The sequence below is a fragment of the Sceloporus undulatus genome, chromosome 2, assembly GCF_019175285.1.
Source record: "Sceloporus undulatus isolate JIND9_A2432 ecotype Alabama chromosome 2, SceUnd_v1.1, whole genome shotgun sequence".
NCBI lineage: Eukaryota > Metazoa > Chordata > Lepidosauria > Squamata > Phrynosomatidae > Sceloporus > Sceloporus undulatus.
Genome location: NC_056523.1, coordinates 136,716,688 through 136,744,222, shown reverse-complemented (window position 1 = coordinate 136,744,222; position 27,535 = coordinate 136,716,688). Strand labels below are relative to the sequence as shown.

The 27,535-nt window shown below is 41.0% G+C and overlaps 2 protein-coding genes across 2 annotated transcripts in view; one reads left to right on the top strand and one right to left on the bottom strand.

Annotated features, from left to right (window-relative positions):
• The first annotated feature begins 11,993 nt into the window (after window positions 1-11,993).
• AANAT (aralkylamine N-acetyltransferase) lies at window positions 11,994-23,403 on the top strand. Its single transcript, XM_042452813.1, has 4 exons — window positions 11,994-12,071; window positions 17,611-17,869; window positions 19,261-19,415; window positions 20,868-23,403. The coding sequence occupies exons 2-4, from the start codon at window positions 17,713-17,715 to the stop codon at window positions 21,171-21,173; spliced, it is 618 nt and encodes a 205-aa protein (XP_042308747.1). The 5' UTR covers window positions 11,994-12,071; window positions 17,611-17,712; the 3' UTR covers window positions 21,174-23,403.
• Window positions 23,404-24,568: 1,165 nt separating this feature from the next.
• The window catches only part of RHBDF2 (rhomboid 5 homolog 2), a 103,864-nt gene continuing 100,897 nt past the window's right edge, over window positions 24,569-27,535 (bottom strand). The window contains exon 13 of the mRNA XM_042447551.1: window positions 24,569-25,985. Coding sequence (XP_042303485.1) covers window positions 25,566-25,985 — 420 coding nt within the window. The 3' untranslated portion in view covers window positions 24,569-25,565. The remainder of the gene's footprint in view (window positions 25,986-27,535) is intronic.

The window sequence follows — 27,535 nt, the reverse complement described above, 5'->3', positions numbered from 1 at the left end:
CAACCCCGCTGCAACCGGGCTTTTTCCCAGTTTTGGCTGCACCCGTGCCGTGACCAGGCAGGTGCAGCCAAAACCGGGAAAAACCCGGTTGCAACCGGATTATAGCAACCCTATTATGGTGTGTATGGTTAAATCCATGGATATGGAAGCTAACTGCAAACACATTAAAACATCCTCATTAAAATTAATATTTAAAAATCCTCTGGTAAGCCTGCAGGAAGAGACTGGTCTTTAATGTTCTTTTAAATTCAGACAGTAATTCAGATGTCAAATCTCTTCCGGCAGGTTTTTCCACAGTGTAGAGATGGATGAAAAAACGTCCTCTGGCTGCGACAGTTGCAAACCTAGTCCTGGCTGTCTGGAATATTTACTAGAATAGTCCTGTCTGACAGAAAACCAGAGTATGGGGTGGATTATATATGGGAGAAGGTGATCCTATAGGTAACCGGCACCCAAACCATGTAGGGCTTTAAAGATAATAACCAACACTTCATACCTTACTGGTAGAAGGTACCTTGCTGTAGGAAGAAGGCAATAGGTAGGGCAGAAGGTAGTAGGAAGAAGTGGGAATGGTTTGAGCCTTGGACTTTTCTCTGGCGATCAGGGTTCAGTTCCCTGCTCAGCCATGATGTAAACCCACTGAGTAACCCTGGGCAAATCACATTCTCTCCACCTCAGAAGAGTTGCCTTAGGGTCACCATAAGTCAGAAATCAACTTGAAGGCACACAAGAAGAAGTAGAAAGAGAGGAAGACTATGTGCCAGATGGCTAGACTCAACCAAGGAGGTCATGGCCCTGACTTTACAGGACTAGAGCAGAGCAGTGGAGGACAGGGGGTCTTGGAGATGACTCATCCACAGGGTCCCCATGACTTGGGGTCAACTTGAATTTGTGGAAGGGAGGAGAGGCAAGAAGGAAGCGGTGGAGGAAAGCTGAGGGAAAGAAGAGTGGGGTGCATAGGAAAGAAAAGAAGGAGGGAGAAAGAAAACCTGGAGAGAGTAATGTAATACAATAACATCCAAATCCACAAAACAGTAATACTGTACTTTATTGGGACAACCAAAATAAATAAAATATATGTCACAAGCTTTTGAAGCTCCACAGGCTTCTTCATGATGTTAAAAATAATACAGGAGAAGAAAAAAAATAATGTTAGTCACAGGCCTGCATTTTGTCAAGATATTGGTGTTCTGTATATCATGGGATATCTAGGTAGGCAGGCCACTCCTCCTCCTGGCCATGTGGTGCCAGGAAACAAAGCATTTTAAAGTCCAGGACATTTAAATGTGCGGGAAGGGGATCCAAAAGGACTGAACCCAGACCTTTTGGTTGCCTGATAGCAAAGCCAGCATGCTGCTGGGTGTTGAATCCACCACAATGGTGATGGCAAGAGCACCCTCCATCGCAGCTAGAAGCAGCAGCAGCTCAGTTTAAGGGACACATGAGGACCCTTTGAGTGCCTCCCTTGCTTGGCCTTGTTGCAGCCTTCTTTCCAGCATCTGCCTAATGTTAGGGACAGGGAGGGAAATGGCTGTCCCGAGACATCTTAGTGAAGATGGAGGGAGTGGCCCACGAAATGGAAGGCAGTGATAACAAACGAAAGGGAAAGAGAACAAGGAAAGATAAAATGGAAAAAAGGCAGAGGGTTGCTAAGGGAGCCATGTGGTGCCGCAATAAACTACAGTTCCCAGGATTCTCTAGCACTGAGCCAGGGCAGTTAAAGCGGTCTCAAAGTGGATTATATTTGCAGTGTGTTCTGGACCCATCTCTTGGGAGTATTTTGACAGTGTGCCTGCATGGCAGGGATTGGACTGCAGGACCTTGTAGTGCTTTCCAACTCTCTGATCCCATGAATGAAGGAATGAGATAATAGTAGTGTTATAAAATGCAGGTGGAGTGTAGCCATTTGATTGAGAGTTTAGTATTAATTTCTTCATGAAAAAAACAAACAAACAAATCCAAACAATTCCCATTCAATATCTGCAATGTGCTTAAAGTAAAGATTGTGATGTAGTTTTATACAATGCATTGCATTTTAACAGAGAAATGAGGCTTTACGGGCCTTGCTTAAGATTTGTTCCCGGTAATACCATTGCATCCTCATCTACCTGAATATGATGGTATAGGGTAGCAGCAACTGAAGGCGGCATACAAAGATTTCTTAAGATCTATGTCATTTTTAGAGTTATGAAGATAATCCATGTGCCTTACATTGCAGTCCTACATCCAAGTCCTCATGCTGTCTCTAGGGAAGAAATGTGGCGGTTCATTCATTAAGATGTGCACATCTCTGATAATTCCCAACTAAAGTTTGGTCGCCTAGATTTAAGATTTATTGCAGCGTTTTCTAACAAACCATACCCTTAAAAGAGATATGGTGTCCCAAATGAAGATTGTACAGTTGGCCCTCCGTTTTCATGGGGGATCCATTCCTGAACCACCCACCCACCCCGCGAAAATGGAAGATGGAGCATATTCAAGCCCCATAGACTTGACTGGGGTGCATGCACTGGGCACGCACCCCATTGAAAATAATGGTCACCCCTCCATGAATTTTCAAGGGTGTGGATCAGAGATCCGCAAGTTAGGAGGGGTGACTGCACACTCATGCTAATGATATTTTGATGTATCTTTGTGAAACCTAAATACCCAGAGCAGAATGAAACTACTTGAGTTCTCTATGTAGTAGCAGATTTTGCCTTCACATTTCTAATTCATTATGTATGGGTTCTCTTGACAATATTCACACAGAGATGCACCATCCAAACATAGAATGGGCAGTGTAGCCCATCAGATGATATCCAGGTGTAGCAGTGTTGAGCAAATCCAATAACATAAAAAACAACAACCACCAAACAGTGATACTGTTATTGGGCCAAACAAAATGCACAATGTACATGTTGCAAGCTTTCAAAGCTCCACTGACTTCTTCTTCAGGCAAAGTGTTAAAAACCATAGAAGAGGAAAAAAAATTGAAGATGTTAGTCATAGGCCTGCATTTTGCTGTTTCTGTTCTCAGTTCAGATGGTATGGAGAGGTATTACTTGCAAAGTCCAGGAAATTTAACATCAGTTTGCAACACAGATACTTCATTTGCAATCCTTTATGTATCCATCCACCAGATGATGTTAGACTACAGCTCTTAGACTTGTAAATCTGCATGGTAGTCAGTGGTTTGAGTGTTTGACTGATTCTGGAAACTAGGGTTCGAATCCTCACTCAGCCATGGAAGCCCACTGGATGACCTTGGGCAAGTCAGTTGCAGAGGAAGGCAAAGGCAAACACACTCTAAACAAATCTTGCGGAGAAAACCTTTTGACAGGTTTGCTTTAGGGTTGGTGTAAGATAAAAATGACTTGAAGGCATACAACAACAACCCATGAGCCATACCCAGCATAGCCTGTGCTGAGGGATTATGGCACTCACAGTCCAACAACTTCAGGAGACAAGACATTTCCCATCCCAAATTTACGCAAATGGGTATATGTACATACCTGACATTTCCAGCTTCTGTTTCTAGATCTTTCTTTGTGTAGTGTGTACGTTTCTTCTCCAAGTAATCTGGCTACGTATTTTAGATTTAACTATTTCTTGAAACATGATGATCATGAAAGAGAAGACATTGTGAATCAGATTACTGATTTTTCCTTTCAATGAGCTGGGTGTAAATAGCAGGATGCCCCTGGGGCCTTTGTTGTTGTTGTTATGTGCCCTTGGTCAATCTCAACTCATGGCAACCATGTGCATGAGACATCTTCAAGATCCCCTGTCTTCCACTTCTCAACGTAGTTTTTGGAAGCCTATGCCTCTGTCACCCCTGATTGAGCCCATCCATCTGGCATGTGCTCTTCCTCCTCTTCTTCTACCTGCTACCTTTCCTAGCACCTTTGAGACTAACTGAAAGAAAAAGTTGGAGGCATGAGATTTCATAAAGTCTACTTCCTCAGATGCATATGGACTTTAGTTTACAAAAGCTCATGCTGCTAACTTATTTCTTTCAGTTAGGCCCGGTACAGACCATCACTTAGCAGCAGCCCGGGGCCAAAATTAGGACTGGGGAAAGCGGGCTGCTCCGTGCTCACCTGGTGCCATTTTGGGTGTGTGCGCATCCACAGGCTCTGCACACCGATGACGTGTCTTGTGCGCCAGGTCCAAATGGGTGGCGCACAAAAGACATCACTGCGCCTCTCCAGGCAGTGGCATGGAAAGGAGCTGCTTTTTGCAGCTCCCTTTTGGGGTGGATTGTTGCCGCACTCGTGCAGTTGGCACGGCACTGATCTCGGACAGAAAGAAGCACCGTCTCGCCATCCCTTCCTGACTAGGCCTTAGTCTCAAAGTATTAGGCCTTAGTCTCAAAGGTGCTACAAGATCTCACTACATCTCTTGATTCTACCTTTTCTAGCATTGTCTTTTCCAGTGATCCACGCCTTCTCATTATATGGCCAAAATACACCAGCCTCAATTTGATCATTTTGGCTTCTAAGGAGATCTCTGTCTTTATCTCTTCTGTTCCAAGAGCCATCTTTTTGTCCCTAGGAGAGGTGTATTTCAGAGTATTGAAGTAGATTACTAATGATCTACAGTAACTCAATAAAAAGTAGTCACTTATTTATCTATTGGGCAAAATCCTACTCTTTATTCCATTTTCTTTTCCTCTTGAGAAACACACTAGCTCCATCTTGTGGATGTTTTGCTTTCCAGCTGGAAGCACTTATGCAGCCCATTTATTATCTTTAACAATGAACAGAAATTATTAATTTTTACTGCAGAGGGAAAAGTGCTTAGAACAATCAGCTATACAGTCGGCCCTTCTTATACACGGATTTTTTATACACGGATTTAAGCATACACGGTTTGAAAATGTTCCAAAAAAGTATAAATTTACCTTGATGTTCCATTTTTTATTAGGGGCACCATTTTGCTATTTCATTATATGTAATGGGACTTGAGCATACACGGATTTTGTTATACACGGGAGATCTTGGAACCAAACCCCAGCGTATAACAAGGGTCCACTGTAGTTCTCTCAGGGCAGATGAGACCATCCTGTCTGCAAAGGCAAGTTTAGCCCTCAGCTCTTGAACCTGCAGCTACACCAGAGACTATTTTTTCTTGGGGCCTTCTGGCTAGCCTCCAAATGCCTTACTGCAGATTCAGGCCCAGGTACTGCTTTTCAAGCTGCAACTACTCCAGAAACCATTTTCTTCTGGAGCCTCCAGCTGCCTTTTATCAGACAGCAGAGAGACCCCCAGCAAAGAAAATTCAAGAATTGCCATCTGGTGGACAACAGAATCCGTTTCTTATTCTTAGTGAAGTCAGTGTCAATCCATTTTCCTTGCAACCTATTTGTTCCTTATTTGTGGTCACAGCTATAATGTGAAAGAGTGAAGGCCAGTTACTCTGTAAAGATAGCACTGCTGATCAATAGTAATCGTTTATTTCTCTAGTTTTAATCTTCAAACATTAAGTTTGTTTTAATTATGGTATTCCCCTTCCACTGAGTGTTTTTTTTAAAAATTATTTTCTATTCATTTTGTTCCCTCACTTTTGTTTATGCTTCAGTTAAAACTCTGTAGTTTTACCCAAGCTGGTTGAAGTTATCAACTTAAGGGAAAGAGTTGCCTTGCTGGTTCTATAAACCAACGGCAAATTCTTGCCTCATCCCCAGACTATTTGTTTTTATTGTGCTATCATTGGAGTAGAACTTGGCAGAACACTGTCTCAGAAGGAGAAAATTAATGCTTTCTAATGAGGATTCTAGATGCCAGTTGCCCTTGTCTGGTTTGTCTTGCTAGTTTTTGATATTAATTCCTGAGGAGGATCTGAAAAGCCCATTTCAGTCACTCAACCCTTCCACCAGCTAAATTAAACAAGGAGTAAATGGGAGTCATCCATATCCAATCCAAAATAGATAAGCAGCACCAAACTGTAAGCAAATATTTAAATTATTTAACTTGCCTATATCTTCTGTTGGGGAATACATGAGTGAATTTTAAAACAAGAGATATGGTGTTTACCAGAAATGATTATAAGACCCTGGGAATTACATCTGATGCTGGTGATCTCCTTCCAAGTAAACACAAGGAACAAGTAAAGGTCACTCAATATTTTAATAATAAAGTGGATGTTGTTACAACTGAGGAGGCGATTTTAAACCCTCCAAGCCCAACACTTGACTGGACACTGACCTGCAGAGGGGACGTCCAGACACCAATGGATCAGCTATATGTTCCTATGGAATAAAAGCGGGCTGTGCTGAGTTGCTAATATTGCTGGAGATTTCTGAAGAATAGTGCTGTCATATGGTTGTCGTTAATGGATGAGTGTGTTGCCTGACATGGCCTATATCCTGACTGTAGAGGTACTTCAAACTAAAACCCCATGACCCTGGAGTTACCCTTCTGAAGTTTCATGTAAAATACATGTTGACAAATGGTAAAGGAAATGAAGCCATGCTGCATGTGACAGGAATGGCATTCTGTGCAATTAAGCCACAGCCCTGAGAAATGATGCCCACCTGCTGGTGGCACACAGCAGTGTAGCAGCATGGCATTGTCTCTTCTTTTTACATCATGCAAATTGGAAAGAGGGAACATGAGGCCCACCTGATGGTGCTGGACTGCTGCTCCCATCTGCTCTCACCATTACCTGTATTGGCTAATCCAGCAACCTCTGGAGGGCCACACCTTCCTCATCCCTCTGTTAGAAAGTTTTGGTAGGAATGCAGAGAAGGCTGAAACAGGACTTGGATTATAACCCAACCTGCCCAGTGCTTCCTTTTCCCTGCTATTTGCAAATTTGAACCATGTGCCACAGAAACGTTTAACCTAGATCACAAAACCTTCCCCTGAGAAGCATACCTTCCTAAATTGGTTTCAGCATCTCCTTTAAGACAGAAGGGATTTTCCTTGAGGCTCCCTGCCAAAGGGACAGTACTGGAGGAGATTGCTTTGAGGGGCTTGAACCACAATGAGGACTACCTCTCTAATATGTTGGACATTCTCATGGGACTGGTCCCATTATGTACAAAAAGTATTATTTGCCCTTGGGTGTAATTTCCTTCCTGATTGTTGTCTGTGTGGCACTACTGTGTTTCTGAGATTTTATGGAGAAAGGTTAGGCATTTAGGAACCCACTGTGAAAGAGCAGAATAGGATGCATAATGGAAATATATCTTGCTGTGTGTTCTTCTGTTGTTGTGAGGCATGGTTTTAATGTAGTGTGGTCCAATTCTAGTGTAGTTTATTTTGCTTTGCTTTTCATATGAATTGGTAACAAGGTGAATGGCTTAAAGGTAGTGCTGTGATACAAGAGGGGGGAGTGGGTCAGTAGGAGGTTGGCAGGCTAAGGAAGCTGAAGGGAAGGTTGGAGAGCTGCAGGTTATCCCTACTTTTGAGTTTCTTTTTTATATACAGTCAGTCCTCCTTATCCACTGATTTTTTTATCCAAGGATTCAAGCATCCATGGTTTGAAAATATTCAGAAAAACTATAAATTCCAAATAGCACACCTTGATTTTTCAATTTTATATAAGGAACACCATTTTGCTCTGCCACTGTGTTTAATGGGACTTGAGAACATCCATGGATTTTGTTATCCAGGGGAATCCTGGAACCAAACCTCAGCGGATAACAAGGTCCCACTGTATATAATTTTTTATTTTATCAACATACACATATCATAATATACATACATTAATTACATACATTAGTACATACATTACATACATTATACAATCATATACAAATACAAATAATATACAAATGCATACAAGTACATCTACAGTTTTGACACTAAGCAAAACTATGTATCTGTCACTAAGAAAATTCCTTTCATTATGAAAGACATACCTATTTAAATATTTGGTTATGCTTATTCTTTTGCTTCTGTGTTTGTTAGTAAACGGAATTTGTTGTATGTAGTGTTATCTTGAACTTCCTAGTGCTTCAGCTGTTGCAGAGGTCAGAAAACAAAGCTTCTCTTATAATTCCTAAGATTGGAAAAAATATTTAAATTCATGTGTCAATTATTGTTTGAAGACTTCTGAGAAAAGTGGTGTTCAGGTGTAACCTACACAGTCGCCCATCTCAGTGAATGTAATGTGTTGTAAATAGGCCATTCTGTTTCTTCCATCTGGTTTGAACAGACATTTCCTTCTCCCTTAATGTGTCAGTTTAGCAGGTTTTATTTTCCCAACAGGTGGCGCTCCTTGACAATACAATACAATGCTATATAAAATTTGTTATTCTGTTATGTTAACAACATGTTTGCACGTTTCTGGTGTAATATCCAAACTTACACTGCAATAAATACTAATAAGACACAATTCATAAAGTTTAGAGTGCCAAACCATTGCCACTGTTTCTTAAAATCAAAGAGTTGGAAGAGACCGCAAGGGCCATCCAGTCCAACCCTCTGCCATGCAGGAAATCTAAATCAAAGCATCCCTGACAGATGGCCATCCAGCCTCTGTTTAAAGACCTCCAGGGAAAGAGACTCCACTACACTCCGAGGAAAGAGTGTGTTCCACTGTCGGACAGCCCTTACTGTCAGGAAGTTCTTCCTAATGTATAAAACTGAATAAGATCAACAATAAATATTGCAATATTTTTGTTTAGGGCAATAAAAAGGCACAAAAGCCCTGACCTGAGCTCTTTTCATCAGGTAAGATTTTAAAAAAACAAACAAACTCCAAAAACAGGAAAATGGGGATTGGCTTGATCTTAAAGTTCCATTAACATTTTGTCTGAATAAGTAATGGTGAAGAAGGATCTGCAAAATTTCAGTTTTGGCTCATCTAGATTTGCTGGGAAACGAAAAGGCAGTCAAATTTGATTTCCCATTTTGAACATAATACACACATACAGACAAACAAGAAGTGCTTCCGTCTACAGCAAGTTCATAAGCTACCTTGATAACAGAAGAGGAAAAAATCTCATTGCTTTTCTATACCTAATCCAGCACCTAGAACAATCTCCAGGATTTTCAATATAGAACTCTGGGGATGATTTTAGGTGCTGCATCGAGTATGAAAGCAGAAGCCAAATTGTGTAGTTTTACTTATTTGGATGAAAGGAATGAATCCTAGGAAAGTAAAAATTCAGTCTTTCTTCAAATATTGGTTCTCGTTGCTGAACAGCTCAATTCAGAATTCTCCAAGTCATACAAAAGGAAGGTGTTGCCATATTGATTGTACAACAAATTATAGAATCCATATTGTGGCAATATATGTGTTAGGCCATATGAAAAGAGACAAAAACTTGTGCAAGACATCATAAATTAATTAGCCACAATAGATTAAATGGTTGTCAAGATAAGCAATTTCAAAGTAATAATTTAAATTTTGCCAGGAAATGTCTGTGGGAAGTGTATATTTCTGTGCATATATAAAGATGTATGCATCTCTTATATGTAAGCAAGGCACACCTTGTTTAATGTGTAAAAGAACAGTGGTGCTTAATTTGCTGCGGTTAATACAAAATAGCTACTTTTTGACACATAAACAAGGCTTGGGGATGGGGCATGCCTTTTTGTTAGAGCGAATCCTGGTTTAGAGGTTTACAGGTGTGGATTCTCCTGAAGAAGCAGGTACATGGCTCATTGATTCTTGTTTACAAGAAATAAAGCAGCATTTTGCTACTGCTATTGTGGCAGATTTGAGGGTAGCAAAAAACTCTGCGAGCAACTGAGAAGATCTGCATGAGGATCACTCCTGTGCTTCCTAACCCTACAGTAAACTATGGTTCAGCATGGCTGGTCACATCTGGGGTGATATTTGAGTTTGTATGCTTCTTTCTTTTCCCCACAAACAGCCAAGAGGAGGTTTGAAAACTTTATTTTCCTCTTTTAGTTAACACTTCCCATCTTCATGCATCTGAGGAATTAGATTCAACTCTACGAAGACTCATACTACCAGCTTCTTTCTTTCAGTTAGTCTCAAAGATGCTACAAGATCCTTTTGCATTTTGTCTTCTCATGTCATCTAAATTGGGAACATTGACAAACTAGTTTTATAAACCTTGATTTAACATTGGTTTGTCTGAAATCAACCAGAATTAAGGATAACCAATGTTATTCAAAATGACAGGTCACATCACCCTCAGCAAAAACAAAAGCATATGAACTTGTTCTAGCCATGTGGTGGAGAGGAAAGGAGAGCGGACATGCCCCAAGGATCCCTGCAGCTAGTCTTGTTAGGATAAGCCATGGTTTATCACAATGACTGAACACAGCCCGTAGGATCAGTCATATTTTCCATAGAATTGTAGCCTATATGCCACAGTTATAGGGAAAATAAATGTCCCGGTTTTATCATCGTTTGCCTTTTTGGGAAGTATTTCAATGTTACTAGTGTGATTTGCTAGGTTTTTCCTGCACACCCCCCCCCCCAAATGGGTTCCCTTCTGCCCCATGTCTCCAGATGTTAATTCTGCGAGTGGATAGATTTTATATTTTGTGTGTATGTAGGGTAAATGTAGGTGCTTGGATGCTAAGGCACTATACAGAGCACAGCCTCCTGTTTCATTCATCCTCCCTGCTGGAGTATATTTTGAACGGCCATTAACGTGCTGCATGGAATGATTTTTGCACAATGTCTTTGCCCAAGAAACAATCTTCCTCTTGGCTTTTAAATAAGTGGAGGATTGGTAACTATGGAATAATTTGAGCACCCAGCCATATGTGGACAATCTTTAAAAATGTGCTGAAGAAGTGGAACGAGTGATTCTTGGTGTGAGAACTGAGGTGTTAAAGCATGTCCCTGTTTTTATCCATGAAATGTGTATTTTCATAGTTCCTACAGAATCCATAAATAAGATCTTTCAGATATGATTTTTTTTTAAAAGAGCAAAAATAGTGTTTTTCATTGTAAAACACTCCCTGGCCCCTTAAAAAATTAACCCAGCATTGTAGTCTTGGGTAGCCTTTGGTTGTCAGAGTCCTGCTTCCAGGGCTAATGTCTAGAGCTTTTTATGCACATTTCCCTTGCTTTGCAATAAAATTATTATAGAATCCGTAAACAAATCATATGCATTTGGGGAAGTGGCATTTAGGGCAGATGATGTTTATCCCTTTTCTAATACGGCTGCCTAGGCAATTATTTGTGTAGCAATGATGAAGGATTCAGAAACTGAATACAAGGGGTCAAGGGTAGGTTTAGGAAAGAAATTGCCTTGCAGGAGCACTGATATTAAATTCTGAGTGAGAAGTTGTGTTAGAGCAGGGAAGGGCAACTGCAAGGGGGCCAAGGAACAATATTCCTCCCCTCCAGGTGACCCCTGTTGACAACATCTCCCAAAGCAAGCCCAAATACTTCAATTTTTCCTCTACAGTCCCTCTCAAAATGGTAGCGAAACATGTTAATTCCTGTTGTCATTTTGAAAGCAACTTTAGAAGAAAATAGAGGTGTTTGGAGATAGTATGGCACTCTGGGATACTTGTGGGGCGCAGCAGGGTATTTTCATATGTTTTGAGGTGTTTGGGAGGCTTTCTGCATGGTTTCAGGGCAAAAATTGCCAATCATGCCAATTATTTTTTAAATATGAGGGGGGCTTTGGGCGACTGGTATGGGGCTTCAGGGACAAAAAAGTGGGACCTAGAGGTTTGCATGCAGCCCCCAGGCCACAATTAGTTCACCCTCTTTTAGTGTTTACCATCACATCAAGGGCATGCAATGTGTTTTTGCTTCACCTGTTTTCTGCTGGTGTATCTCTGAGCAATTCACTTGTGGCTTGTGATGATCCTTGTATCTAGCAATCAGCTAAAAGACTTTATCCCTCAGCTGAAAACCATGCCAAAACAGTAAAGCCTGCTAGGATCCTTTTGTTGCCATGTCAACTTGAAGCCCCTTTGCAAGTCTAGGGGTTTAAAAATGTCTTAAGAGTCTTGCCACGTGCTTTCTAAATAACAAATATATAAGCTGGAGTTCCCTTAGCCACTCTAGAAAAGAAGCTGGTAACGCATCAGCATTCACTTCAGTTTGTTTTCTCCTTTCTTCTTTTTGGCAGTGACTCTACAAAGTCTACAGATTGCTATCTTGGGGGATCAGTAGAATCCTGAAAGTTTAATGCACAGGTAAGAGCTTATACTGTATTTCTGCTCTAGCATCTATGATGGTGACTTCCAAAGCTGGGAAAAGTCACATTTAGAAAGTGAATGCGTACTCTTTTATAGCTATGTGCTGTTTTCAACTAAAATGTTTTTATAACATTTGAGTTAACATCCGATTATCACAGTATCTCAACACAACAATAAAATAATTTGAGGGTAAGGTTTCCTCCTCATTTCTGTCTCTGGAAATTGTGTCCCCTTCCTAATGTTTGTATGTTTTACAACATCCTCACCTCAACTAGTGAAAAATTATATACTGATTTAGAAAGGGTTGATACATATGTAAGTGTGTAGAAGATGATCATAGCCTAGTGGTTTTTTTTAGTTTGCATATTTTATCCACATGGAACTTAAGTAGCATTAGCTGTATACAGGATTACAGGTTACTGTCCTAACAATATTTCCTAGTGACTATGGTCCGAAACACACTGAAGAAATAATCCAGTTTGAGACTGCTTTGACTGCTCTGGCTCATTATTGGGGAAATCTGGGAACTGTAGTTTTGTGAGGCATTTTTAGCCGCCTCTATCATTGAGCTCTGGTCCCATAATAAACAACAATTCTCTATTAGCACTGAGCCGGGGCAGTCTCAAACTGGATTATTTCTGCAATATGTTTTGGTCCTAAATCTTCCTAACCTGAAGACATCCCCAGATATCAGGACTTAATTATGAGTGAGTTGGTTTAGGACTGAGATGTACATTAAATAACTTTTGTTTTATCTGGTTTCTCATTGCATTTGCTAATGTATACATGGGATACATTAAAACCCTTCTAACGATAAAGGTACTGGATGAAAGTTGTACTGTAGTTTATTTAGCATAAGCAGGTAGCCAATGGCCCTAAAAAGCAATCCATTCCAAAGCCACATTCCACCTTGTGGGAGAAAATATGAAGGAATTCACATACCTAAAACTGTGGCTTTTAATCTGAAAATATTGTGTTTCCCATCAGAACTGACAAATTAACTCCTCATGAATTTGTAATTAGGTAACCAGAAGCTAGAATTTAATTAATTAATTAATTAATTTTTATTTAGTTGATTCATATCCCGCCTTTCTCCCAAAATGGGATTATTAGGGTCAATTTCTGTCTGTAGACATATATACAGTCTTTTAGGGTGTGATTAAAAGATGCTTGTATACCAAATTACAAAGGTAGCCATGTTGGTCTATCGCAGCAAAAACAGAAGTTTCCTTTGATAATAGCAGAGCAAGCAGACTTTAAAGACTAATAATTTTACATACAGTACGTAGTATGAGGTTTCATATATATCCTGCTTCCTATATCTCTATTGATTTCATGCATACATTTAATAATATATAGACTGTTTTGTTAGTGCCTTAAGGATTTTACAGGTGCATGAATTTCTTCTTTTATATTGAAAGAGTATCTAGGTCCATTGCTAAACACTGTTACACTATATTGTTGACGTCTGCTTGCTCTGCTATTGTCTGTTCTTTCCAATAAATATTGTTATTATCAAAGATCTATACACCCAATAGCTTAGCCCTGTTCTGAGGATGATGATCAATAGATCTACAGGCTATCTAAGACTTTCAAAGACAAAGTTCTACTAGTCACTGTTACTTCTCAGAAAAAGATCCCAAACACTATATATAAATTATTGTTAAATTATTTTTTAGCATTTGAAATTACTAAATTCATAATTGAAAAACCTAAAGCCTATGAGATACTGTACTTCATTGGTGATATAAATCCTTATTTAGAGACATGAATAAAAGGTTAATACTTTCTAGTAGTTAAATACCAATTTGTCCAAAATAATGGAAAATTCTGAATTGGGAATATGGAGTACTCTGCACACACATGATGTGCCAACCTACTCCTTGCATACTGCAGGACCCAAACTTAGCAGCTTTCCCATAAATAGACATGCATGTAGCATAATTTCCCCCAGCTAATTTCCCTGCTCAGAAAGTAGATGGGTTTGGTACTGTGCTTATAAGGGTTTATTGAAACTATCTCTTGAATTGTCCAAATTGAAAAGGTAAGCAAGTTTGGTATCATGTTTGTCACTGCTACCATTTTCTGTTGATTGCTATTTTGCATTTGATGTTAATTTACAACCACCATGCACTCAAATACTGGGAATAAATAATAGCCACCAAAACTTTGTCTTCAGATTTCTGATTGGAAGTGTAGCACTTAAGACTTCTGTGTACAGATCACTTGTCACGTCAAAGCATTAACCTCAGGGACTTGTAATAATTCATGGACTAATCTCCTTTACCTGATCTGTCCCCTTGGTTTCCTTTCACTCTGCAAAGCACACCGAGAAACAGCACATTAGAAATAACACCTTTAAGCACATGTGCATATGTGGCATCTTTTTTGTCCCTCCATGTTTGGGAGATATCACCCCTCAATGAAAGCACTTCAACAAACTGAATGGATTGAGTACTGACATGGTTCAGGAGTAGAAGACTTTGCAATCACAGGAAATGCAGCACTTTGTTAATCGCACAGTTGTTGTTATTTGCCGCCAGATCACATTTGACTTGCAGCAATCCCATGGATAGGAATACTCCAAGAACCCCAATCATCCTTTGTCTTGATCAGGTCTTGCCAACCTAGGGTTGTGGCTTCCTTGATTGAACCAATATGCCTAAAAATACAGTCTTTCTCTTTTCCTACACTCTTCAGCTTTTGTGAGCAGTGTTGTATGATATTGCCCTCCTTTCAATATGTCCTATCTGCTGGTGCTCGATTTATTTTGTTTGACTCCAGATTTAATTAGCCAGCCTATAGATAGTAAAGTGGATCAATTATAATCAATGACACATCCTTACTACTATTCTGTTTGTTTCTAATTTTGTACCTGACACTTGATAATAAGACTCAGATTTGCCACCCATGCCCAAATCGATGCAGTGTTTCTTGAGACAGCCTAACAGAAAATACAGAGTATGAATTTACTTTGCTAGTTGCCACTGTATCCTTTTCATACTGCAGTCCCTAAACCCAGAACCCTTTAACCCCAAACAGTGAAGGTGCAAATCAGGCATATACCTTCATGCCTCCAACCCTGTTTTTCAACCCAAAAAGCATTTGGGTTTGTGATTATTGCCTCAAATTGGCAAGATGAATCAGTCATAAGGCATAAGCCTGGTTCAGCTGTTTATTTTCTGTAGGTTTTATAATTCACCAGATGTGTAATAATCCACACAATCAATTCAAGGTAGAATATGTGACAAAATATATCTAATGAATAGTGCTATTGGTTGAATTGCTTAGAAGAAGGAACAAGAGACTATACCCGTTTCGGGTGTGTGAGATGAAAATATTACAGAGAAGAGACAACCAAGAGATTCCTGAGCGATAAGGGATAATCTGTATCATTTATCTAGTTGTCATGGTGAAAGAAGAGTGTTGAATGATGTTCTAAAATAGAGAATGTCTTTTCCAGGGAGACCTCATCTATGATTCAGTCGAAAGGCCAGTAAGGCTTGGGAAGGCATTGTGCTTGGGAAGGGTGGCAAAAGGGACTTATGAAGGGATAACCATTTACTAAGAAAATAATTAATTTCATCCTTAACCTCTCCCAGAAAATATTTGGAGTATGCTAGGATAGTATGCTGATTACGGTTGGTCCCTGTATATTTAATGAGCTTTGTACTTCAGTGAGGAATTGAAAGTGTGCAACAGGCCAAAATCGTTCATGTTCGAAGGAATAAAATCGTTCCTTCACTTTTCTTTCCAGACAGTCGTGAAAGTAATTAGTCTGTGTGGAGCTGGTCTCATCTAGTTGTATTTTGAAAGTGCTGGTGTTTTCCTGACTGAGCGAAGTTCGCTGCAAGAGTGTTTTAAAATATCTGGAGCTAAATCAAATACAGTAATCCCATCTAGATTAGAACTATGGCAATGAATGGGACTTGCTAGTCCCATCTAAATAGAATTCCATTGATTATAGTAGGACTAAGGTTAATTTAATTCCTGAATGAACATCCATATTTATAATATATTCTATTAACCACTGCAGATTTCCCTTTGCTTTTTCATTCCTTTCCTCATTAACCAGCCTAGTTCCCTGTAAACAGGGTCTACGTACCTGTTGATACATTAGCAGGCTACACTCTTATAGTGCTGCTATTCCACTTTAGCTGCTCTGGCTGCCTCCTGTGGCATCCTGGGATTTGCAGTTTAGGGAAAGGCATTTAGAATTCTCAGCCAGAGAGCACCTGGCCTCACTGGACTACAAATCCCAGAATGCAACAGGAAGCAGCCAGAGCATTTAAAGTGGAATAGCAGCACTATAAGAGTGTAATGGGGCAATCTCAAATAGACCATGAGTTATCACTTGATGAATTGCCCAGATGGAAGCACATTCCCCAAATTTGCAGAATCTCATACAGTCTGAGAGCTGGATGAGACACACGAGAGCAGAAGATGAATGCTACTACATTAGTCCTCTGTGAATACAAATATAGAGTCTTAAACCAAGAGCCATCACTGACTGATGGGGCAGTGAACTCCATCAGCTAATGAAGCAGTGTGAAATATGATCAAATGTAATCAGCTTCAGTCTGGAAGGTTTAAAAACAAATGGATTATTTGGTTCCTTCCTCATATACGTATTTTATCTCTGTATGTTTTGCTCTTTTGTTACTTTGTAGGTTATAAACTGAGTTTGCATCCCACAGTGTGCAAAAGGCAGTGAGGGAAGGACATTCTGAACAGAAGATAGGAGCAAAGGAGTTTTAGCTGGCTGTTTTGGATTGGGCTGGTGGATTTAAAAAAGCTGATTTCTTGCTTATCTTCAGCATTCTTTCTGCAGCAGCTCCTGTTTAATGTGCTCTTTCAGAAATTAGTTTCCTCCCTCAAATAAGATTAACTGCTACCTTTGAGACTGTTCCGCAGGTTACCCTTGATCCCACCATTGCTTTCTTTTTGCCTCTTCCAGCTCTGGCCCTTGTCTCCTTTGAGTTATATAATGGTTAATTAGCAATTACTGGAAAGCTTTCCAGAAGGCACAAGCTTGGTTTGACAGTATTAAGAGAGTCTGATTCTGTGTGGGAACCCAGCATGCTCCTTCTGAGGCTGGGTGTCATTTTTTCCCATTGCAAGCAGAGGGACCCAGCATCTGGCAGGAGACAATCTGTATCTGTCAGGATTAGGTCCTAAGAGTGTGTTTGAGTCATCCAATCCAGCTTTTGAGTGACCTCAGAATAGCCATTCCTCCACAGCTCACGTCAGCGTATTAACCCTGCCTATCTTGCCACTTAACCCTGTCAGCAAGTCCACATGCAATAAAAGGCATTTTTGGTCCCTTTCCCCTATCATTATTGCTCTAATGCACAGCACCTGGATGCTTGCGGGACTTTGGCTTTTGTGTGCTGAACAATAACAAGGGCCCACCTCTGTGACCTGGGGGACCTTCATTTCGGTAGTGGCGATGATGACTGAGATGGTAGAAGTGACATGTTTCTGGCATGTATATATAAGGAGACGCAAATACTCTAATCTGATATGTGCTGTGCAGGTATTTCCATTTGCTGGCAAAGCGTGCTGGAAGCAGTTGGCTGAAATCAAGACATCTTGGCTCCAAAAGAAAGAGAAGAAGGCATAGAAATAAACAAAGGAGATGTCTGTGATCAGTGCATTGCCATTTCTCAAACCCATTCACTTCAGGCCTCTACGGAGTTCCCCTGGACGCCAACGCAGGCACACTCTTCCTGCCAGCGAGTTCCGGTGCCTCACTCCTGAGGATGCCATTAGTGTGTTTGAAATTGAGAGAGAAGGTAAGATGCCACTTCATCTATCACCTAGAGTTTTTATTTTATAGTGCTTATCCTCATCTCCAGAAGAAAGGCACTTCCATCCCTCAGAAATTGGGAATTGCTGTGTGTTATTTTTTTAATATAAAGGAAGAAGGGAGGGCAAAAATAAACAAAAATGTGGCAGCACCTCTTTAAAGGCTAACTGGTGTTTATGGTAGCATGGTTATTGTGGCTATAAATCCACCTCTTCAGATGCAGTACTGGGTGAAATTTTTAAAATCAAACACTGCATTGGTGGGGAGAAAATCATGAGAAAAAAAAGGAGAAAATCGTACAATACATGTGTTGTATAAAACCTCTCTATCATAGCCAGCCTTCTTAAGCAAAACTAAAAAGCAGCATTTCCTAGAAACAGAGGACGAGGACTGTCTCTTTCTGGCATGTTTCTGCCCTAGTCAGAGGCAGTTTTCCCAAAGCAGATAATGCCACCCCCTTGCTAGCACTATACTTTGGTACCCCGGGATACGAATGCGCCGCCTTACGAAATTTCCGGGTTACGAAAAAAATCCCTTTAAAAAAACTGTTCCGGGTTACGAAGGTTTTTTCGGGTTACGAAAATTTTTTTGGTGCTTTTCGGCGCTATTTCACACGAAATCGCGGCTTTTCCCCATTAGCGCCTATGGGTTTTTCGGCTTGCGAAGTATTTCGGGTTACGAAAGCGGCGGCGGAACGAATTAAATTCGTAACCCGGGGTACCACTGTATGTGTTCTAGTAGTTTAGAAGCCTTAGTTTAGACTAATACTTGACACACTTCTAGTCACAATGGGAAAGCTGTTTGTTTTTGGCAGCAAAGGTGTTGGTATATCCAATTTAAGTTGTTTGATCCCACACAGAAAGAGAGGTTGTACAAATAAGATTATCTACTGATATTTCCCCCCTCCAGGTTCCTCAAAAGAGAACATGCTGTTGGGAGTCACCGTCCTATGTACTTCTTTGCATTTATGAAAGGAATCATAAGCATAGGTGGCATCTTTTTTCTGTTGAACAGATGACATCGCACACTATATAAGTAGTTGGTTTTCAGACTCAGACGTTTTGGTTTTTTAGAGTAGTGTACTGGAGCAGTGTGAAACACGGCTATTTAACAGTAATGCAAAGTTCCCTTGTGGTTTACGCATTTGCTACAGTAGTATTTCAGACACTCAAAGAGCTAAGTCCCTTTCATGATTTTGGCTGGTGAAGTATGTAGCATTTGCTTTATTGATAGTTATCTATCAGTAATATTATTGATAGATAGTATTGATACTTTTTGTACCCTTATTTTTAAGAGAAGGGCCAATATCTTCCCTACCTGCTTAAAGCTGTGGCAAGTGGAACATACCATTACTTTTTTGTCTGTTGTCTTTCACAGCTTTTATTTCAGTGTCTGGAGACTGTCCTCTCCACTTGGATGAGATTCGCCATTTTCTGAACCTGTGTCCTGAATTGTCACTTGGGTGGTTTGAAGAAGGTCGACTAGTTGCCTTTATTATAGGCTCCCTCTGGGATCAGGAGAGACTCAGCCAGGTAATAAAACAGAATAATTTAAAATACATTTATTTCTCATGTTAAAATTGTTTGGAAGATTATGTGAATAGAGACTAGTATAAGCACACAGAAGGTGCTAATACTAATGTGGAAATATATCCTCTAGCACCTGTGCTCTCACTCATAATATATTTTGAATACAAGATAATAAACCTCAGCATTTCTTGTTGCTCACTACCCCATACTGAAAAAAATTATTACTCAGCTGGTGAGGATGCTACACCATTGTTTTTCTCTAAGGCCAATATATAGTGGCCTGGGGAAACAAATGGAATAGTGTTCAGCCACCATGATCTTACATTACCATCTTACGGTGGCTGCCTTAAATACTTACTTGAGCAGTAAAGGAAGTTCCTTTTTCCTGACAGCATTATCACTTTCAAGGAAGAAAACTGCCCACTTGTTCTGTCCTTTTACTGTTCTTGAACTTCTGCCACTTGCATTAACTATTTGTGGGTAAATGAAGGTTAGTCCTGTAATACGGCTTCCTATGTTTGCATAAACCTATACCCACTCTGAATCTTACTGGACTATATCAGGCCTAGTATAAATTTCTTTTGACAGCCAAGGGTGGCTTGCAGAATTTGGACATATTGTTAACTCCCCCCCCCCCCCCCAACAAGCAATCCCTCGCTCTCTGGTTCAAGACAAGGAAGAGAAAGTGACATTCATAGAATGTTGATATGCAATGGCTGTGCAGAAATTGAACAAGTGAATCTGTGAGTGCAGAAGTCCCATCTTCAATTACTTGGATGGTACATTCAGATACACCATTTTTGTGGTTACTGATTTACCTGTGTAAACATGGCGTATTTTGTGAATTAATCACATGGTGCTTTTTGAAAAACTACTGCCCAGGAGTCTAGTGGAATAATTCTAGGAAACATGGACTGTTGTCTTCAGCATGAGTCAAGCTTTTCCTTTTTTTTAACATTCCAAAAGACATTTGAAGGAAAGCATAGCTATTTATATGTTAACTACATCTGATATCCCTTCCCTCTGTGTGTTTCATCATGTGAAATTTATTCCAGTACTTAGTTCATGTCAGCTAATGATTTCAAAGTGAACATAGTCAACTCTGACTTATGGCAACCCTATCATGGGGTTTTCTTGGCAAGATTTGTTCAGAAGGGGGTTGCCATTGGTTTCATCTGAGGCTGGGAGAGTGTGACTTGCCCATGGTCATGCTATGGTTTTCCACGGCTGACTGGACATTTGAAGCTTGGTCTCCTGAAGTCCTTGTTCAGCAGTAAAACCCGTATACCAAACTGTTTCATTGATAGTTTAATATAGTACAATGTTTCATCGTGTAGAAGAGGTCATTGTTACTTGTCTGTTTTAAATAGTCAGTTCAGCCATTGCTAGAGAATTCAAGTCAGCAGATCTAGAGCTCTAGTAGTAATTGTCATCTTCTCTTTGGTCTCTTGTCAGGATGCTCTGACCCTGCACAAACCTCATGGCTCCACAGTCCATATTCATGTTCTGGCGGTACATCGCACCTTTCGTCAGCAAGGCAAAGGCTCTATCTTGATGTGGCGCTACCTACAGTACCTGTGTTGTCTACCTTATGTACGTCGAGCCACGTTGATGTGTGAAGACTTCCTTGTTCCTTTTTACTCTAAATGTGGCTTCAAACCATTAGGCCCCTCCGAGATCACTGTGGGATCACTTAATTTCATTGAAATGAGCTATGCTGTCCGTGGTCATGCCTTTATGCGCAGGAACAGTGGTTGCTGAGGTCATGGCTCCTGTTTCCATTCGTTTCCAGCTGCTCATCGTGCTGGCTGGCAAGCCCCATTCTCCAGTGATTCCCAAGCCTTCTGATGGGACCTAGAGATGGGTCAGAGGAGTCTTGTGGGTGGCCTGTCAAGTGGTGTGTGTGTGTTTATTGGGAATAGTGGCCACCTGCATTAGTGGTCGGTCTGCTCACACAGACTAAAGAGGTGCAATGGATAGGTTCCACTTTTAAGAAGTTTGGGAACCACTGTTACATGCTGACCAGTAGATCCACAACTGATCTACTTCTACCATGCTAGGCAGCCATTTTTGCGAGGGAATACCTCGTAATGTTTAACATTTCCTTTTTAAACCCTAAGCTGTTTTAAAAAGTAGCAGCTAAACTTTGACCTATTTTAGCTCACTTGGGTCTTATATGGCCTTGTTCCCCCACCCTCCACTGCCCCTAACATATGGATGGGGGAAGGATAGGACCCCATTCAGTCCCATATTCTCATTTCAACTGTGAGGACCGTAAAAGTATGGCGTTTGGTAAATATAAGGCCACCGAACTTACTTTCCACAAGGCAGGAGCATCTAAATTGATGTTTTGTAAGTAGTGCAAAGTGGGTTTTGCAAGCTAGAATTTATTAATTTCAAATTTCATTTACATAGTAGTAACTGATACTTGCAATGAAACTGTGTTGTAAAGCAAACTCTGTATCTGTAATTATCAAGCTAATATATTTGCATAAATATGCAATTACTTTCAGAAATCAAGCTTTGTATTGTTCAAATGTGGCTGAAAACTTGCCTTCTTGGCTTTGAATCTCTTGGGATTAACAGGGCAATTAGGAAAATATTGCTTGAGAAGGAGAATAATGTAATTATTGGGGGGATTAATACTTGCCTTGGGAAAGGATATTGGTCTGATGAAATTACTCTCTCTTTGCAGAGAAATACTCCCCATGCCTTTTCATACTAGTGGCATTCTTGAGCTGAAATGCATGGAATCTGTATTTTCTGAAGACTAGAATGTGGCTCTCTGCAATTATATAATGCTCAAGACAACAAATAGTTTTTTCTCTCTGAGGCAATGTTTAGCCCAGAGAGGCAAAGATCAGGTCCCGGCTTATAAGGGCCATCCTACAGTGAGCGAAATTTTAAAGATTTTGCTCACTGAACAAGAAAAATCACAGAATTTTACAGGCCCATTCTTGTTGCCCAGATGCAGTAGAAGGGAAGGGCAAAGTGCACCTCTAGAAAGTGATGGGGAATTAAACTTTGAGTCTGAGTGCCCTCACCTCAGTACTTAAATTTCCTGTACATGCTTTGGCATGCATTGGCTCACTGAGAAAGCTCTATGTATATACCACTACACTTGACAGGCTCCATGCTTTTGAGTGGCAGTGGGTGCATTACCAAACAATATATAATTGTTGAAATCATCAGTGGAGGTAGGACAGATGGACATGCTTATGCATGTATGATCTAGTCCAGGGTTGGGAATCATGCAGCCCTGTTATTGCATTGCTGCTTCTAGCATTCTTTACCATCGGCTGCTGATGCAGTCTAATATTGCAGAGTCATGTGATTCCCACCTCACTCCAGTCCAGTTACCCCAGCACAGTCTAAGCATTGGTAATTTGTGATCCTCGAGATGTTAAGCTACACCTCCCAGCAACCTTTGGCAGCACAGTTAGCGATGAAGGATTATGGGAACTGCAGTCCAATAATATTTGGACAGTTGAAGTTTCTCTGGCCTAGACTAAAGGACCTCACCACTCAGACTGGGATGGCTGATAGCCCCCGATATGCTTCTTGCCCACCTCATCTTTTTGATGGACAGCCAGTAGGGATTTAACTGAAATTCTTGTTCTTTGGAAGTGAGACTCAAACTAGAGGGATATGGATTTGAAGAATAAGATGCAACACTGGCTCAGCAGCAAAGCCTCTGGTCTGTCCATCCCAGTGCACCCCCACAGTGAAAGAACTCAGGCAGAACAATTTTCTTCTTAAACATCAGAAATGCATATAGCCTGAGAAGCTATGTTTGCCATCGCTAAAATAATAGCCTAAACTTTAAATGATTTCTTCATGAAAGTGAAGACATTCTCTAGAGCTATCCAACCTAATTGTTACAACCTGGGATGGAAGTAAAGGCTGAGGAAGAAGAAAGTTAAGACATATATACAGAAACCAGAGCAAGTGCCTGTTTCTTTTAACAGCTGTGGGGTTGTGAAAAGGCTCTTTGGCGGGGTACAGACCGCCGCTTTGTGGCGGTCTGCCGCCGCCGCCAGTAGGTCCGCGGGGGAGCCGGAGCCTTCACACGGCCCGACTCCCGCGCGTACCGAAAAAGAAGCTCCAAAATGGAGCTTCTTTTTCCGTCGCGTTTGCGACGTAGCGAGGCGCCAGGGGTGCGCTCGCTACGTCACAAGCGGCGCGACGCGTACGGACGCTCAGCGTCCGATACGCAAAGATGGCGCCGGCCATGTAGAAGGGCCGGCGCCATCTTGTACGGACAGAGTCCGTACTAGGCCCAGGGGCGTTTAGAAGAGACACCCCTTTTTTAAAATGGGACGTCCAGAGGACGTCCCAAATGGCGGTGCAGAAAGCACCTTTATAGTGCAATTTTAGGCAGGTCTATTTAGAAATATGCCTCAATGTCCTGGATGAGGCTTACTCCCCAGTTATTAATGAAATTTGCAGTATTATGCCAGTGGTAAAACAGAATTGATATGTACATTTGCTTGCTGTTTCAGTTCACCCAAGCCAAACTTCTTTTATGAAGGCTAATATTCATTGCTACTCAACATGGGAAAAATACTGTCTAGCCACAACTGTTCTGCATGCCATTTCCCACTTGCCATGGCTTGTTAAGTGAGCAAATAAATGTGTTTTTATTTCTTAATGGGTTCTTGCTTTTATTCCTCCTTCCATCACTACTAAATTAATCAGTAGCTGTGAAGGGCCTCTACTTTGCAGATACTTTGGAGCGCTGGATAAAAATACAAGGGCAAAGAGCAATGCAATTTGAAAAGTTAGTGATAGGAAGATATGAACAGCATCACTAGGTTAGAGCTATTATAGTATCAGCTGCATCAGTGGCAACTTTGGGTCTGTACTGGCTCTCCATGCAAATTTATTTATTCCATGATGGCACTCTGGAGAACACTTGTACATCTAGAATCTGCCAGAGTTTAAACATGGCTTGCAATAATTTTCAAAGACATAGCTGTGCTAGCCTGTTCATCAGAAAAGGGGCATCTTTTAGAACCTTTGAGATGAGGCAAGAACAGCCTCTGAGAGACGAACAGCCAGCGGTTGTGCATTAAATTGCACTATATGCAGATATCCAAATTAGTTTTATGCAACAAAAGTTAATAAACACACATACACTTCCCACAGGATTGTTTGAAACTTATTTATTTGAACCAAAAATATTTTGCCACTCCCTATTTTGTCTCACTTACACAATTGTTCATCTTCCCTGTGGAAGGGAAGCTCTTTTTCAAGTCTGCCCCTACAGAAACCTTAGGTCTCTATGTTTTCCAGCCAATACAATATTGGAATAGTCACTAGCATTTATTACAGATGACCCAAGGTTTCTCTAGAAGCATTAATGCTTTTTGACAAAAAGTGTCTGGTTCCAAGGACAGACAGAAATCACAAATGTAAGAAAATGCATATAAAAATACCCCTTGGACAAAGATGGGGTTTATTTTCACAGTACAACTCCTAGTACCACAAAAAGGCACCAAGGCAGGAAAGATTGCCATAAAGTTCAAGCACCATCTCATGCCAAAAAAAGAAGGCATTAAGAAAGACATTCTTGAAACCAGGAATTGCATAGAACAGAGAAACATTAAACAAGAGTCCACAGAGATAGGTAAGTAGTGAGCAGAAAAAGTGAAGCAAGAAGTTGCCTCATCATGAAGGTGCTCTTTTAAAGTCACTTTCTGCCAGCTCTCCATTCTACCCAAGGCCTAATCTGTCCCAAATATCAAGGATGCCATTTATACCTGCACTAACTCATCCCAAAATACCTGACATAGAAGGCAGAAATGGTAGTCCGTGTCTGGCGAGCAGGTGTGGGAGTGCTTTGGCATCAAAGCTTTGGTAAATAATGCATTTGTTTTATAACACCACCTCCCAATAATGGCATCCTGATGCTCAGAATCATTGTGGAGGAATGTGTAAGAGGCATGCCTGTTTTCCTTCACTCCAAGTGTTTCACAAAAGTTATCAAGGCATCTTGTTCAGTGCTTGGCTGATGAGTGGTGCATAGGAATTCCAAAGGGAAACTTGGATGTCCTGATTTGCGCTGGCAGAACTGCCTCTGTCCACTCCACATCACTCAAAATCCAGTACATTTGAAATCTTTTCCATTGAATAATGTTCAAACAGGCTTCATCAATGCAAGATCTGATCCAAATCATACTTCTCGCAGAACTTGTTCGTAAAGGGCAGGCAGGTTAAATGCTCAATCCAAGGCCAGTTAATGGGGTACACGTAGAGCCATATTACAAGAGATGCAAAGAGCCCCACAAAGACCACTAGTGAGATGATGATCATGACCCGCTTGCGGTACTTGTCCACGGTGCCAAAGGTGATGTAAGGTAGAAAGGCAAATGAAAGCAAAAGGCCACTAAGGAAGCCAAATATGTGGGCAATATTGTCGATCCACGGAAGAAGACCACAAACAAAGAGAAAAAGGACGATTCCAGAAAGGTTCAAGAAAGCCTTCCAGGGCTTCTCTAGAACTTGCCAGCTCTGGAAAAGCTCCACAAAAAGGCAGGCTAACAAGCCAAACTGTGATCCTGCTGGCCCCACCTAGTGGAGAAGAGCAAAATTAAAAATGTTATGACAGCACACTTTCCACTGTTAAACCAGATAAACAGTCTCTACCCCTTGACCAAAAAACACCTTCCTCTCCCCTTTATACTATTACATTTAGGTTTAACTCAGACCTAAGCATTTTTACTCAAAAGTAAATCCCTACAAGTACAGCTGGCTCCCACCTAAACTCTTTAGCTCATTCCCACTGCTGTTTGCTCCGAAGCAGGATTCAGGGCAAATGACTCCCATTTATTATTATTATTAACCTTTATTTATATAGCGCTGTAAATTGAAACCGCTTCTGATCCTCATTGGATCAATTCCAGGAGGAAATAACCCAGGGTTTCCTGACATGAGTTTTAAAGTGGGGGTTTTTTTTGGAGAAAAATCAATTCTGAAGCATGGCCTGTAAGTGGGAACGCCATATCAGAACTGATTCTTTTTTCTTTTAACAATAGAACTGAAGGAAAGACAGAAGGAGAGCAGGAAGGTAGGAAGGAAGGAAAAGAAGGGGGAAAGGGAGAAGAAGGAAGGAAAGGAGGGAGGGAGGAGAGAGGAGGGAAGGAAGAAAAAGAGAGAGAGAGAGGGGGGGGGTCCGGTTGGGACTTTCTGAAGCGGTTTCGGGGAGGGGCAGCTGAAGGGCTGCCACCTTCCCTGGCTCCATCTAATGGGAACGCTTATCATTCCCAGCAAAAGAAGCGATTCCACAAAAGGCCCCTTTTCATAATGAGAATGAGGGACCTTTTGGAATCGCTTCAGAAAGCAGAGTGGAGCTTGATCAGAATGCGGATTATACCCCAAGTGGGAATGACCCCCAAGGGATGCACATCATCGGCAGGAAGGTGAGTTGCGGCTGGGACTTTATTCTGCTCCAGGCTGTCCCAAATGCTGTACTAAGGAAACCTATTCTGAATGAGGCACCCACCATGGTGGTGTGTTCTCTTCTCAGTGTTATTTTTAGAAAGGGGGAGGGAGGCACCTGCTCATTACATTCACATTTGTTTCCTTGGTTTGTGTGTTTTGTTCTGTATCCAATATTGGAGTTTTTACATGAGAACTCATGAACCTGAGGAAGGGAGTCAAGGAGGGGATGGGCTCCAGTCCCAAAATGCACAAGAAGGTGGCACCAGATTCTTTGTATGGTCATTTCCCCAAACAACCTCTTACCCAGCCAGAATCCTTTGGACCCCCCCCCCCATGTCTCTTTATTATAGGCCAGAAGAAAAGATATGTCTCAAATTCACACTAGACACTTTGTTTCACATACAAAACCCCCCATTTCCAGCACATAATATTGGGAAGCTTTGGGTGCATGCCATGATTCAGCAGTTTATTCTTATCATGCAAGATAGCTTGGCTGTTTAAACACAACATGTTCAGAGTGCTTGGGATTTCAAAATAGTACCACACTAGCACCCTTTCACTCATCCTTCAAATGGGGAACACTATCTTTTCATGTTAGATCTTAATTCATTTTGATAACCAAATAAATTTTAAAAACAGAAAGGCAGAAGCCAATATATCTCAATGCACCTGTCTGGGAA